Below are 14,401 nucleotides of genomic sequence, written 5' to 3' on the forward strand. Positions count from 1 at the left end.
TTTTGTTGCCAAGGTTTCGCGACGATCATTCTAAAACAGTGGCTCGACAGCGCAAGGGACCTATCCGGTGCCGTTTCAGACGAATTTGCGCCTCACACGAAACAGTTGTCGAGCAGCAGCCCCCGTCTTCCTAATCACGCACTTGCTCTACGCTCATAGACAAAGACGGAAGAGGAAGAATATTGGATGTGCTTTGCGCCGGGTGTTTCCTAGTTCTTGCTCTCCCTGCAGGGCGGATGAGACAGCTGTGGCGCCTGCGACAAAGGAGCATCTAAGAACTCAACCATCCTGCTGCCGCCGTATCAAAAAGAGGGGTAGCGGAACGTGCATTGTTCGTACAGTAGGGTCTCGTAAAAAGTACTCGTAAACTTGGATTGGGATGCTCGTGATGGCGGGTTCCCGGTTGCCTCCCAATGGGAAGCAAAGGTCGTATTCTCCCACTATGCGGCCGAAGTCTTTCCTTCAGACCGGCCAGTTTGACCACAACAAAGAGTAGAATCAACTAACTACGGAGTAGAGCGGTTTGAAGTGCTCCATTTTCTCTTGCTAGGCAGTATGTATGTGCGTAGGCTATCCCTTGAGAGGTTGTTTCGGCTGGGATCGATTCAATGTCTCAGACATGTTCCGCTTTAATATAACAAAGACTCTTTATTATTGTTTTTGTTGTTTTTTACTCTACCCTGACGATCTCTGTGTACGGAGTAGATTAATGATGATTAACCTTTACGATTAAGCTGTCGATGACGGGAAGGGCCGTTCAGGCGTACAGAGTGTCCTTCGAACGCAAAGTGCATATATAGTAGTACCATTATATCAGTTACAGTAGCACCACTTATACTTACTTATGCGTAACTATGTAAACGATAAATGATGTAGGTTAGGTCCTTATGCACTTAAATAGTAGCTGTCCTGAATCTGGTGATCAAAGGTCAATAGCATACCGCATACCAGCCAGCAACTAGATAGGAACAAGCTCTACCTTGTTGACATATTGGATCCAACCACTTTTGGTGCATTTGCTTAACTTATATTTTCACGATACAATTAATCGTTAGACTCTTAGATAGTGTAGCTAGCCATTAAGCACAATGTGATGTAAATGGTCATGTTTACATTCTTGAGTTGTATGTTCATTTAGCAGTGACATGTCAAAAGTATTTCTCCGTTGGGTGTTGATGTAATGCACCAACCGCAGTACTCTACATACTACAGAACAAGGTGAGTTCCTCAAAATAAATACTTTCATGTACTCGTATGCGAACTATTCATTTACTTATTTATATTCTTGACGCATCTCAGCGCAATGTATTGCTCAAAATAGGTACGGAATAGATACATGTCCCCGTATGCTCCGTCGGACATTACATAAGCCACTATAATTATAAATCTCACTTGCAGTCAAAGGATGAGATTTTCGATGCACATATTACAAGTATAGAACAGGAATTTTGTTTAACCACTGATGTTGATTCGTCCGCTTAATGACCATTTAAGCCCATGGTATAAGAATAGAGATGTGTGGAATAAACACGCGATGCTCTCTCTGTGGTTTAAGACGTACGAGAGTGATGTCATGAAATCGGTCACACATGTCGTTGAGTAGTGGATATGAGCACGGGTATAGAGTTCATCAAGCCGACCCACCAAATAGAAGAATAAAGAAGTGAAAGAAAGGGAAAAAATGCCGACCCGTCTATTCCGAGCTCCAGATGGAGTACGCTTTTAAAGTTTGGCGGGTGGCTATGAGATATCTCCATCGTTGCTAAATATAGAAGATGGCGGCAGCGGGACCCATATTCGATTCAGGGAATAGCCCTGCGAGGAAACGAGGCTGTGAGTGCCATTCAATAGCACAGATTTGCTAATTGTGGTTCATTGGAGGGAAAGCGTCGGCTTGACGAGGCTGGACAGGAAAACGAAACGGCCGACTGATACATTACATCTCGAACCACACGATGAACATCTAGCAGCCCTTTCATAGATGTGCCTTTGTGATGCATCAGCAAGCAAGGCCAATAGAGGAGCACAAAGGTTATAAATTCACAATCTCGAGTGTGCCCCTGCCTGCATATATTTTGTCCCTCGATTTTTTGTTGAGGGAAAAAATCAGCTGGGCCTGCCTCTGATCGAGATGAAAGCGTTTTACAATGCCCGCCTCGCAGCAGCGATCAACACACGCATCAATGTACCCTTCTTCTCTCACCTTCTTCCTCTTACTCTCTCTTACACTTGCACACTCTCACTCACTAGATCTATCAGTATCTTCTCTGTCTATCAGCATTTATCTTCTAAGACACCTTTATAAAGCGATGAGACCTCTCTGCGGGCTTTTCTCGTTTAAAAAGCCGTCGCTGGAGCGGCCCAAGTTATAGTATCGGCAACTAATGGGGGTATGTTACCGGTATCTTTATCAACTACTCTTAAACCACAGCTGCAGTTAGCTAGTTCCTTTAACAAGCTGTTTTAATAACGGCATATATCTAGTAGGTTGGAAAAGGTTAATCTTTTGTTGAAGATTGTAGATAGGTCACCGGATTGGTGGCGTTTGGACAGACCCTCCATTCTCAAGATCCGCCACCAATCCATTGTAGACTTTCTTCCACGTCACATGTCTCTTCTGGGGTGCACTGGTGATGGTGTCCATGACCGTCCCTCCCAGGGGAGTGGGATCAGCTCAGGAGTTGGTGTAGGCGTTAGTCTGATGCTGTCTGTTGACAGCAGTCGGTGTTGTAGTAGCGTCGTCAAAGATAGTGGTGAACGCTTCCATGGAATTAAACACCTGGTCGAAGTTGTCGTTCTTGTATGTAGGGACAGAAAGACAAGCCGAGACGAGCTCACGCATTACCTCGACAATTGTTTTAGACGCCATAGTGACACAACGATGTCGACAAATTGTCATGTGGGACCAGTAGTTTGACGAGAGGGAGACAGAGGAGTCGACGACGACAACCGTGAGAATCCGGAGAGGAAGAGCGAGCGTAATGACGACGACGAGGTGTGCTTGAAGACTAGAGAAGAAGAAGAGAACAACACAACGGCGGTGATGATCTTGAGGAGATAAAAAAATATTGGTCAGCATAGCCCTGGGCTCATAAGCATTGGGACTGCAACGTCCTCCCCAGACTCTGCCGTTGCGGTTGGCCGAAGGACCGGCCCCCGAGCCCGAGCCTGAGCCCGAGCCGCAACAGCAACCGCTTTCCTCTCTTCCTCTATTCATCTCTTGCCCTTTTCCCCTTTCACTCTTACACTTTCTTACTCCTACACCTTCATATTCTCTTTCATTCTCTTTCCTCCCCCCATCCCATGCCGTACACCAATACAGAGTCTCGTTTGGCGTCCCTTTCTCATTTTGTTAACAACTCACATGTAAGTACAGAATTTCTGCCTATTCGCTAGCTTCAGAACATGACTCGGTCCACGCAGCCGCCGCCGACTTAGAGTTAGAGACAGAAGAGAAGCAGAGCCTATCCCTGATCCCACCTGCGAACCAGAGGTTATCCGTGCTCCCTTCCCATATGTATCGCACAAATGGGGCCACGTGAGGAAGTATTGCCCTTTGGGCGGGGACAAAATATTTTCTGGGGGAATTCCAACCAGCACCTCAGAAACTGCGTGAGGTCACATGTAGGAACAGGATGTGAAGCCAGTGGTTCCCCGGATTTGTATACCGTTTTCTTTAATTTGATTAATGTCGGATGATGTGCTGTGGATGCTCAAGCTGTGTAGCTGCATTTCTTGCTTCATGGCCTTTATATCTTGCCCCATTTCATGCTGATTGTTCCCGGTTGATGATAATTTCTCGCCATGGTTCAAAGTCTCCAGCAGTTGGCAACGTTGCTGCAATCGCCTTCGAAACCTTTTTAATCTATCTGAGACTGCCTTCGGACGGCCTTAAGTCCAAATGATTCGTATTCTTTTCAATTTCTTCTAGAGGGAAGCTTTTTATTTACTACTCACTTTTCCAGTAGGTATCTAGGTAGTGGATATGTTCCTGTACCTAGCTCTTGAAAGATCTGCTACTACCGCTACTTTCTATCATTATTAATATTTTATTATAGTATCTGCTATTGTCGATACTTTGTTCTACTATCTACGCTATCGCCGCATTGTTCTAGTATCTGCTACTACGGCGATATATCTTTAATATATATTCTGGAATTATCACTACCTATCTATGTAGCTTTAAATCTGAGACATGAGATGCTGGATAGCTGACTATGTACGAAGTTCTTCCCATTTCCTAGTACTACAACTTCTTGGGGCTAGCCACCGCCATCAACGGCCACCGCCATCAACGTAAGAGAATAGTTTTTCCGGCACAATTGTGCGCAATATCAAGTACCGCTATGTCAGGAATCTTGGTCAAGAAAAGAGTAATGAAAACACTGCTGACTGGTCTAGGCTGGTTACCGGTGAATCATGAGGGAACCACAGACCCTAATGAATAATTTTGTGCAAATTACCTCTTCTTATTTACGTCTTCACAGACTGTCGGCATATCTCTTCCAATGTGTAATACCCGCTCTTAAACAATTCGGAGAAGGTGCCATCCTTATTAACAAACAATTTTAGGGGGATCAGATTGGCGCAGACCAAGAGAGAGTGGTGCAAGACGGTCTGTCTGCTGCAACAGTAATATTCCTCTAGGATCTGGTGATGTCAAAAGCCACCTTCTTTTATAGTTTGCCGTAGTTACCGGGTATAAGGAACCTCGCCATCGCTGCTAAATATAGAATATGGCTGGCTGGAGCCGGACCCATATCCGTGGTTAGTCGATTCATGCCGAAGTAGGTATCTTAAGAGGATACAGGCAAGAGTGCAAGTGCCGGTTTGACAGCACAGGTTTGCTTATTGCGTCTCATGTAGACTATTAAATGCAATGGGATGTCCTAACGCTGCTCGTCCAATCTTTGCCGGGGGATTGATCGTCTGTGCTGTTGGTCGAGTCGCAGCTACGGAGCCTCCCCTGGCCAATCACCAACCACCTCGACGTCTCCAAAAATGATGCGACATACATCCCAGTTCACAGCTGATTAACAGCATGACGTACATCCTCTCACGGCAACAGGTCGCAGGAACAGGCTTCGACCTACAAACGAGACTGTTTTGATCAGTTCGCTGGTACTGCAGGTTAGATAAAGCTGGACTCGCGCGTTGCACTTTTTCCGACGCCGCGTCTTTTCCAATTACTCGTTCCGTTTACCTCTTGTCTTGTCTGCCCAACTGACCCTCGTTTTCACGACCCTGGTTTGGCGTCCGTCAAGCCTCAATCCAGCCTCGCAGCCTTTTCTTTTCGTTCCTTTTTTTTTTTTTAATCTTCAGCGCCGCTTAGCTGCTGGTGCGCGGACCGAGCTTGACGCTACCAATAACTATTCCTGGCCTGTTGCCTTACACCGCAGCAGCTTGTTTCTGCTGTGCTTCTGCGTCTGGCCAGCATTTCCCCTCCTTTGTGTCCCCTCTCTCGCGCCTTTCCTCGTCGATCTCTGTCGCCCTTTTTCCTGAGCCATTCCTCCATCGCTCGTTAATTCTTCTCGACGACTGTTTCTTCCCATCAGAGGCCTGACTCAGCGTTTCGGTTTCCTGTTCAAAGGATGGGAGAACAACAGCTTCCGCTAGTCACAAACTCAATGGATTCCACACCGGCAGACACAAGCGCAAGCGCAGAAACGAGCACAACGAACCACCCGATGGCGCCTCACAACGATATCGAGGCCTTTCACCAAGTTCTGAAGTCTAGCCGCCGTATTCTCGCTCTTTGTGGAGCGGGCCTCTCAGCGTCCTCGGGTCTTCCCACATTCCGTGGTGCTGGAGGATTTTGGCGAAACTACGATGCTACACAGCTGGCGACGGTGCGAGCCTTCAAGATGGACGCTGGTATAGTTTGGCTGTTTTATTCATATCGGAGACATCTTGCCCTCAAGGCAGAACCGAACATGGGACATAGAGCCTTGGCCGCGTTGGCCAGGCGGAACATGGACTTTTTGTGCCTGACGCAGAATGTCGACAGTAAGTTGTTGAAGCTGGCTCCAGAATTGCGTGTGTTTGAGGTTTGATGGCGGCTATACTTCTGTTGTTCTCATTGGCTAATCAAGATCGTTGCTCAACCTCTTAGACCTCTCGCAGCGAGCAGAACATCCTTCTTCACAACTCAAGTCTCTGCATGGCTCCCTCTATGATATAAAGTGCTCAAACGAGAGCTGCGACTGGATACAAAAAGGAAACTTTGACGATCCATTTTGTGCCGCGCTCGCTCCCGCCTCAGTGGATATGCCCAATGGCGAGCCGCTCCCACTCTTGGACCCGTATCATAGAGTTAAGCATATCGGAGAGGATGAAATTCCCAAGTGTCCTCAATGCAAGAAAGGAATTCAGCGACCCGGAGTTGTTTGGTTTGGTGAGGATTTGGATGCGAATATGATGATGGATATATCGGCATGGATGCGTGCTGAGCCAATAGTACGTACTATACCCACCACACACCACCCTTTACTCCCTTTCATCTCTCCTCACTGTGACTAACCATTGTTCTCTTGTTTGCAAAAGGACCTCATGTTTGTCATTGGAACTTCTGCGCAGGTTTATCCTGCTGCTAGTTATATCGACAAGGCGAGAAAGCGAGGCGCGCGCATCGTCACCATCAACCCCGAAGCGGAAGACGAGGCGGAAATGTACAAGATAAAGCCGGGTGACTTTGCCTTTGGAAGAGATGCAGCCGAATGTCTGCCGATTCTACTGGAGCCTGTTATCGGCAAGCCGGATGAGGATGGCGAGTTTGGGATGCCCTGATTTGGGTGAGAGGGCAGAGGAGCGTATTGCCTAACTCATCATCTGGTCTCTATATGTGTGGGCGCCTCTGTTTTGGATATCTCCTTCTCTTTTTCTCCAACTTGACGAAAACACGATGATTCATTTTGAGGTGGTTATAATAAGACTTGGGGTTTAGAATCATGAAATCTGGTCTGTTATGGATTGGTACATGGGGAGCCGCAGCGCTCCGGATTCTTTTGGATCTAACGATAGTATGCATGATTGATGACGACGCAATAGTTTGGATTACGATTACCCTTTGCAATAGTTATGGTTATGGTTGAAAAGGCTTGCTTTTGGTTAAGCCATGAGCCCATCCAACAACCCCGGTCCCCAGTCTCTATCCCCTCTCCTCTCCAACACAACGTTTTTCCACAATAGGCAACTGAATTCCCAGTCGCTCAAGGCGGGGGTCATGACAACTCCATGGCCTAATCATCATCACATTTGTCCGCATCGAGTGGAGACTCTAGCAATGATAAGAGTTTTGGAGTCTAAGCCGTCGGCAGAATGCATTGAGAGAGTTGGAGATGTGCCTTTTACCAGCAAGGTACATGCATTCTTCATGCAGATCGGTGACGTCGCTACGCCTATTGCAGGGTCTTTTTGTCTTGTGTCTCTGGGAAGTGCATTGGCAATTGGGTCTGGGCCATGCCTCCCCGCGTTGGCCGGGATGAGTCGTACAAATAGCAACGGGTGTCTCTGAACTGTCTCTCTCTCTCTCCCTCTTCCGATCACCTCCTTGTCATATTTATCCAATTGGCTTCTTCTAGTCAAGATGCGTGCGAGTGTCGAGCTCCTCGCTCTCGTCCTGCTTGGCCCCGTGCCTGGGATTGCCGCATCGCCTGCAGCCCAGAAGTCGAGCAATGGCTTCTCCTACATCAACCCGCTGATTGGAACCGACAACGGTGGCAACGTCTTTGCCGGAGCAACGCTTCCCTACGGCCTCGCAAAGGCATCAGCCGATGTAGATGGACAGAATACCGGGGGATTCGGAATTGAGGGACCAAATGTTGTAGGATTTTCGTCAGTCCATGACAGTGGCACCGGCGGGAATCCCAGCTTGGGCAACTTTCCGCTGTTCCCACAGGTCTGTCCCGACGACGAGCTCAACAACTGCAAGTTTCGGATTGGCGACCGGAAGCTTCCTTATGTCAATGGCTCGCTGGTAGCCCAGCCGGGGTACTTTGGACTCCAGCTAGAATCTGGTATCGGGGCCAACATGACAGTTTCGCAGCATGCGGCCTTGTATCGCTTCACGTTCCCAAAGGGCACGAAACACCCACTAGTTCTCTTAGATTTGACGGATCTGTGGCAGAGCCGGCAGAATGCCTCGATTCAGGTCGATGAAAAGTCAGGCCGCATGACGGGCAACGGCACGTTTCTGCCCAGCTTCGGCGCCGGGTCGTACGTGATGCACTTTTGCGTCGATTTCTACGGGTCAAGTATACACGAGACGGGCGTATGGGTCAACAACCGCGCGGGCACCGAACCTAAACAGATCTTTCTCACGCGAGGCTTCAACTTGTTCTTCCTGGAAGGCGGCGGCTTCGTACGCTTGAACCCACCGAGCAATGGCGTGGTGACGGTCCGGATGGGTATCAGCTACATCAACAGCGCGCAGGCATGCCGAAACGCAGAAAGCGAGATCCCAAGACCGGCGACGGACTTCGACCGGCTTGTTGACAATGCGCAGAAGGCTTGGACGGAGAAGCTGAGTCCCATTTCTATCAAGAGCGGCGGTGCAACGGACGACCTTTTGACCAGCTTCTGGAGCGGCGTGTACCGCAACATGATTTCACCGCAGAATTATACGGGCGAGAACCCGCTCTGGCGTAGCGATAAGCCCTACTTTGACTCATTTTACTGGTAAGAGAATTGTTCTCCTGATTCATTTGCCTTTCTCATTCAGCGTACTAATCCGTGAAATACGTACGTATAGCATTTGGGATAGCTTTCGTGTCCAGCACCCTCTGTTGACCATTCTTGATCCCCGTGCTCAGATGCAGATGGTGGAAGCTCTGCTAGACATATACAAGCACGAAGGATGGATGCCCGACTGCCGAATGTCTCTCTGCAAGGGCTGGACCCAAGGAGGCTCCAACGCCGATGTTGTCATTGCAGATGCGTTTGTCAAGAATCTCAGTACAACCATTGACTGGGAACTTGCCCTGGACGCCGTCCTGGCGGACGCTGAAAACGAGCCACTAGAGTGGTCGTATCACGGCCGGGGCGGCCTTCACAGCTGGAAGAGTCTGGACTATATCCCCTATCTAGACTTTGATCCGTACGGTTTCGGAACCAACTCTCGAAGTATTTCCCGCACGCTTGAGTATGCCTACGACGACTATTGCATTTCGGAGCTTGCCAGCGGGCTGGGCAGGGGTGATTTGCGGCGCAAATACCAGCAGCGAGCTATGAACTGGAAGAATCTGTGGAAAGCCGACCAGACGTCTTTCATCAACGGGACCGACACCGGGTTCAAGGGCTTTTTCCAGCCCAAGTATCAGAATGGAACTTGGGGTTTCCAGGACCCAATTGCGTGCTCTGCGCTTGCGGACTTCTGTTCATTGACGACAAATCCGAGCGAGACATTTGAAGCCAGCATCTGGCAATATCTCTTGTAAGTCACCATAAGATGATGAAGAAGAAGCAATGCCGAAGCTAAACCTTTACCAAGCTATGTCCCCCACTCCGTCTCTTCCCTCATTTCCCTGCTTGGTGGCGACGACGCCATGATTTCGCGCCTCGACTTCTTCCACACCTCAGGCCTAGCAGACATTTCCAACGAGCCCGTCTTCTTCACCGTCTTCCTCTACCACTACACGGGCCGGCCCGCCCTCTCGACCGAGCGAATCCACCAGTACGTCCCCTCGGACTTTAACTCGTCACCCGGCGGCCTCCCGGGCAATGACGACTCCGGTGCCATGGGCGCGTTCCTCGTCTTCTCCGTTATGGGTCTGTTCCCCGTCGCGGGACAAAACGTGTACCTGATCTCGCCGCCGTTCGTTGAGGAGATTAGCATCAAGCATCCTGTGACGGGCAAGACTGCGACGGTGAGGAATATTGGGTTCGATGCTTCATATAAGAATATTTATGTGCAGAGCGCCAAGGTGAATGGTAAGCCGTGGACGAAGTCGTGGATTGGACATGAGTTTTTCACGGAGGGGTGGACGCTGGAGCTGGTGCTTGGAGCAAAGGAGTCGAGCTGGGGGACGGCATTGAAGGATAGGCCGCCCAGTTGGACACTGGGTAGTTAGACTTATAAAATAGAAATTACCAGTATATTATGAATTGTGTGAAATGATGGTGTGAGAGACGGCGTGAGGCAATCTTGTGGGCATTGGTATATTTCGTAAGTTTTTGGCAGTGGTTTTCATGACTTCCAAGCATTCGACGTTGAACACTGAATTTCTTTCTAAACTATTTCAATTCCCTTCTTATTTAATTCACGTGCGACATAGTATATGGGAGTATTGGAGAAAGAATCACGTATAACACAACGCCCAGGCACTTACACGGGCTTTTAGGCGGAGTGGCGTGCCCCACTCCCAATTCCAGGGTCCTTTTCTACCTAGAGTGACGTATCGCTATCAATTCGCACTCCACAACACCATCTACAATCCAACTCTTCTCTTCATCCTCATCCTCATCTCCAACCTCAACCTCTCTAAGCAAAGAACAACAACAACAACACAAACAGCTACATAATCGCCATCCTCACAACAACCCGCCCACCATGCAGGGCTTCAACATGGGACGCTACGTCCCCCCAGACCTCGAAGGCACCACCTCCGGCAACAAGCTCAACAAGAAACACCCCCTCGGCAACCGCGCCTCCAAGCTCGCATCCCACGGCATCCTCACCGTGCGCTTCGAGATGCCCTTCCCCATCTGGTGCGCGCACTGCCCGAAGCCCACAATCATCAGCCAAGGCGTGCGCTTCAACGCCGAGAAGAAGCGCGCGGGAAACTACTTTTCGACGCCGGTATGGAGTTTTCGGTTCAGGCATGTTGAGTGTGGGGGGTGGATTGAGATGCGCACCGATCCGAAGAACACGGCGTATGTTGTTGTCGAGGGGGCTACGAAGCGGGATACCGGTGATGCTGGGGATGTAGGAGAGGGGGTAGCTATTTTGACGGATCGTGAGAGGGAGGAGCTGCGCAAGAATGCCTTTGCGAGTTTGGAAAAGACGATTGCGGACAGGAAGCAGCTTGAGATGGCGGCGGAAAGGCTTGATGACTTGGAGGACTTGTCGAGGCGGCAGTGGGATGATCCGTATGCGCAGAATCAGAGGCTGAGAAAGGCGTTTCGCGTGGGTCGCAAGGAGAGGGAGAAGATGGCTGCTGCGACGGAGGACTTGAAGGAGAGGATGGGGCTGGGGCTGGAGTTGCTGCCGGAGAGGGAGGAGGATGCGAAGAGAGCCGCTTTGGTGGATTTTGGGTCTAGGCCGGATGGTGAGGACGAGGAGGATAAGGCGCTTTCTAAGCCTTTATTTGCATCGACGACGACGACGACGAGTTCACGAGCCAAAGCACAACAGAAATCATCATCCTCGGCCATGAAGGACACCAGGCTCAAGGCCGAAAAGGAAGCGTCGAGGAGAAAAGAGACCTTTGTTGCAGGCGTCATCTCCAACACGCGGGCAGCGCAGGACCCCTTTCTTGTCCAGCCCAACAATAACGACAAGGCGACAAGCAGCAGACCGTCTCTCGGTATCGTCAAGAAGAGGAAGCGTGTTGACGGCGAATCGGACGACAAGCCCGAAACTAAAGCCGCGATGCCGGTTGGCGGAGGACTGGTGCAGTATGATTCTGATTGAGTGCTGTGAGCGACGGCATCTTTTCCCTCATCTTGTTTTATATGGTTTCAATGGCGCATAGATTTGGCATTTATAAAAGGGAAACGATTCCCAAGCGAGAAAGAGATGGAATTACATTATGACAATATTTAGTACAGATATGATACCCCTTTGTTAGATTTAATTGGATGCAACTGGCACATTACGGCCATTTCTTTATTTAATCAAGATGCATTGAAAACTACTCGCATTCCGCATTCTAACGGACATCCTATTCAACATACTGTAACCCAATCCCACTCATTACCTGAGCTTCCTCCTCCACGCTGTCGTCCATTCAAATACCTAGGTACCAAACTCCAGAGCACATGTGACCCAAACGTAGTCGTCTCTCCTCCCACATCTCAGAGGCAAGCAAGAGAGATACCGACAAAGACAAAAGTAGAAAAAGTAGAAAAGGGGCAGCTGGTGCGATTCCTCCATCTTGGTTTATGTCGAGGGCTGAAAAATGAAAAGTCAGAAATAAAAACTCCCGGTGCTGTGGCTGGCCTGTCGACTAATTAATCCCATTGTGACGCCGCTGTTTGTGACTGGATTGCAGTGGTTTTGTTTCAAATCGAGCGCTTCGGCAGATGGTGACTGCCATGACCAAAAGAAAAAGAAAGAACATGGTCCCTATACGTCATCCATCTGGCCAGCCGGCTCCTCGTCGTCGTCGTCGAAACTCGCCACGGAGGACATGTCGTCCTCATCCTCACTCTCGGCGCCAGCCTCGTCCACGACATCCTTGTTGGCGTATTTTTGGACATATTCTGTTGAGCCACCCTGTCAGCCTTTCATTCTCATATCCCCCCATTTTCCAGCTCCGCTCGACTCTGCAAGATATTGCGCACCTTTGACTTTTGCGTCGTAGCTCTTGGGCTCCCTAATAAGCAGAGCAGCTGCTTCGCCGTTGAGGGGGTCCGTCGGGTTGGGATATCGAAGAAGCTGCGGCAGGAAGACCTCGAAGATGTTGATCATATCGAACATGGGTGACCATGTCTGGTTAATGACGTCCAGACACACAGAACCAGACCTATTTTCCAATTCGCCACTCTTAGCACAACCATTCACCACAATCGGCCGCCTCGCTTCCCGTGTAGACTCACAGCTCATCGATGTTTGGGTGGAAGATTCGGTTCACGAAGCCAATACTAGGTGACTTATACGGGTACGTATCGGGAAGTTCGACATGTACTTTCCAAAGACCTCCCTCGAACGGAGCTGCCAAGGCGTGTTAGCTGTCGTGACACAAACTTGCCGCATCCGTTCCCCTCTCTGTTTGCCGACTTACTTTCTGCCGGGCCCTTGAATCTGACAAAGAACTCCTGCCTGTAGTAAATCGCATTGTCAATGATTCAACGTTGATATTATGGATCGATCGGTGCGAGGACAGAAGGAAGTAAGAGCGTAGCTGGTGATGATGCTTACACTGTAACGAGTCAGTCAGTCAGCATCCTTTGGTTTTGGGTAAATGATATATAGCAGGGTGTTGCCTACTGTTATCGTTCACTAGTGTCACTTCATAGTCGCTCATCAACCTAGATCACGGTCATGTTAGTCGAGCCAGGGCGGGCGTTGTTGGGAGTGGCGGTTCGTACATCCTGCAAGGTTGTTAGCTAAACGCTGATCTTATTTCTTTGTTCCATTTCCACGGCAATGAAGAAAGAGGCGACTTACTTCATGACCTAAACGTCCCAAAACGAAAGACAATTGATTAGCCTTTGGTCTTTTCCCCCCAGACTGGTGAAATGTTGTAGACTCATGACTTACATCAGTCTCAATTCGACGGCGTGGGCTGCTCATGATGGGCAACTGTCAAGGGACTCTCTGGCCCAGAAGGGCAATTATAAACCAGATGTGGAGATGAGATGCTGAATATGTCTGAGCCTCTTGAGGTGTGTGGCTCCCGGCTTCGCCAGAGTGCGTCGTCACTTGCAGTAGCGTCTCTCGTGGCTATAAAGCTTGCAGCAGGGGGATCGATCGTGGACGTTTGGTTTCGGAGCTGTCGCGAACTCGGAACAACGGAGGCGAAGACGGATGCAGAGCAGGAAGAAAGAGAGAGAGGGGAAGAATAAGGAGGCGAAAGAAACCGGGAGAAATGCAAGTGATTTGGTTGCGAAAAAGCAGCAGTGAGTCAGTCAGTCGATGGTTGGGCCGAAGTTTCTGGTGATGCGAATGCAATGCAGCGGAACAAAAGCAGGTTTGAGTTGAGCAGCCGGACCGGACGAGTGGCCGTTGGAATTGTTCTGGTCATGTCACTCCTCCACCAAAGACCCAAAACAGCCCCTCCCCTCCCCGCTGCTGGAAGAGTCACGAGGAGGGCGCTGGCGCTGGCTAACAGCTAACAATTTCGGCCTTGTAGCGGGCGGGCAGCGCTGAGGGCGCCGAGGATTTAGCGGAAAGGCGCCGGCGTTACAGCACCGTTGGATGGCGATTGCATGCGCTCGATTGATGTGACGGCATGTCCCGGGCTCAGCATTTGGGGGGTTTTCATACTTTTGCGCTATTTCCTACTAAGCACCGCTTTGGCCATTTTGGTATTTTGTATTTGTATTGGAGGCGAGTTGTCAGCCGAAGGGGGCAAGGATCAAGGGTTCATCTTTTTGAGTAAAACGTGTCGCCGAGTTGGAATGAAGGTTCAATAATATCGAGTGCCGGGTGCTGTAATGGTACACACACAGATCGACTTATCAAGGTGCATACCCAATAACACCATCTATCGTATTCGCACAATTAGGTGGATACAATATA

At 49.5% G+C, this 14,401-nt stretch overlaps 5 protein-coding genes across 5 annotated transcripts; 3 read left to right on the forward strand and 2 right to left on the reverse strand.

The window, feature by feature from the left end:
* Positions 1-2,674: 2,674 nt before the first annotated feature.
* On the reverse strand, positions 2,675-3,217 carry M431DRAFT_479994 (hypothetical protein; the record flags this gene model as incomplete). Its single annotated transcript, XM_024915825.1, has 1 exon — positions 2,675-3,217. The coding sequence occupies one exon, from the start codon at positions 3,215-3,217 to the stop codon at positions 2,675-2,677; it is 543 nt and encodes a 180-aa protein (XP_024775959.1).
* A 2,410-nt stretch (positions 3,218-5,627) lies between these two features.
* M431DRAFT_3478 (hypothetical protein) lies at positions 5,628-6,786 on the forward strand (the record flags this gene model as incomplete). Its single annotated transcript, XM_024914458.1, has 3 exons — positions 5,628-6,006; positions 6,113-6,456; positions 6,544-6,786. 3 exons carry the CDS (start codon positions 5,628-5,630, stop codon positions 6,784-6,786), a joined length of 966 nt encoding a protein of 321 aa, XP_024775960.1.
* A 799-nt stretch (positions 6,787-7,585) lies between these two features.
* Positions 7,586-10,067, forward strand: M431DRAFT_79963 (glycoside hydrolase family 92 protein; the record flags this gene model as incomplete). Its single annotated transcript, XM_024922884.1, has 3 exons — positions 7,586-8,676; positions 8,750-9,430; positions 9,488-10,067. The coding sequence occupies 3 exons, from the start codon at positions 7,586-7,588 to the stop codon at positions 10,065-10,067; spliced, it is 2,352 nt and encodes a 783-aa protein (XP_024775961.1).
* A 241-nt stretch (positions 10,068-10,308) lies between these two features.
* Positions 10,309-12,082, forward strand: M431DRAFT_372103 (hypothetical protein). The gene has a single exon (XM_024914646.1). It carries the CDS (start codon positions 10,547-10,549, stop codon positions 11,627-11,629), a length of 1,083 nt encoding a protein of 360 aa, XP_024775962.1. The 5' UTR covers positions 10,309-10,546; the 3' UTR covers positions 11,630-12,082.
* A 201-nt stretch (positions 12,083-12,283) lies between these two features.
* M431DRAFT_479998 (hypothetical protein) lies at positions 12,284-13,453 on the reverse strand (the record flags this gene model as incomplete). Its single annotated transcript, XM_024915826.1, has 8 exons — positions 12,284-12,420; positions 12,502-12,683; positions 12,757-12,871; positions 12,942-12,979; position 13,079; positions 13,148-13,188; positions 13,328-13,335; positions 13,421-13,453. 8 exons carry the CDS (start codon positions 13,451-13,453, stop codon positions 12,284-12,286), a joined length of 555 nt encoding a protein of 184 aa, XP_024775963.1.
* Positions 13,454-14,401: the final 948 nt, after the last annotated feature.

The sequence above is a fragment of the Trichoderma harzianum genome (assembly GCF_003025095.1).
Source record: "Trichoderma harzianum CBS 226.95 unplaced genomic scaffold M431scaffold_4, whole genome shotgun sequence".
Taxonomy (NCBI): domain Eukaryota; kingdom Fungi; phylum Ascomycota; class Sordariomycetes; order Hypocreales; family Hypocreaceae; genus Trichoderma; species Trichoderma harzianum.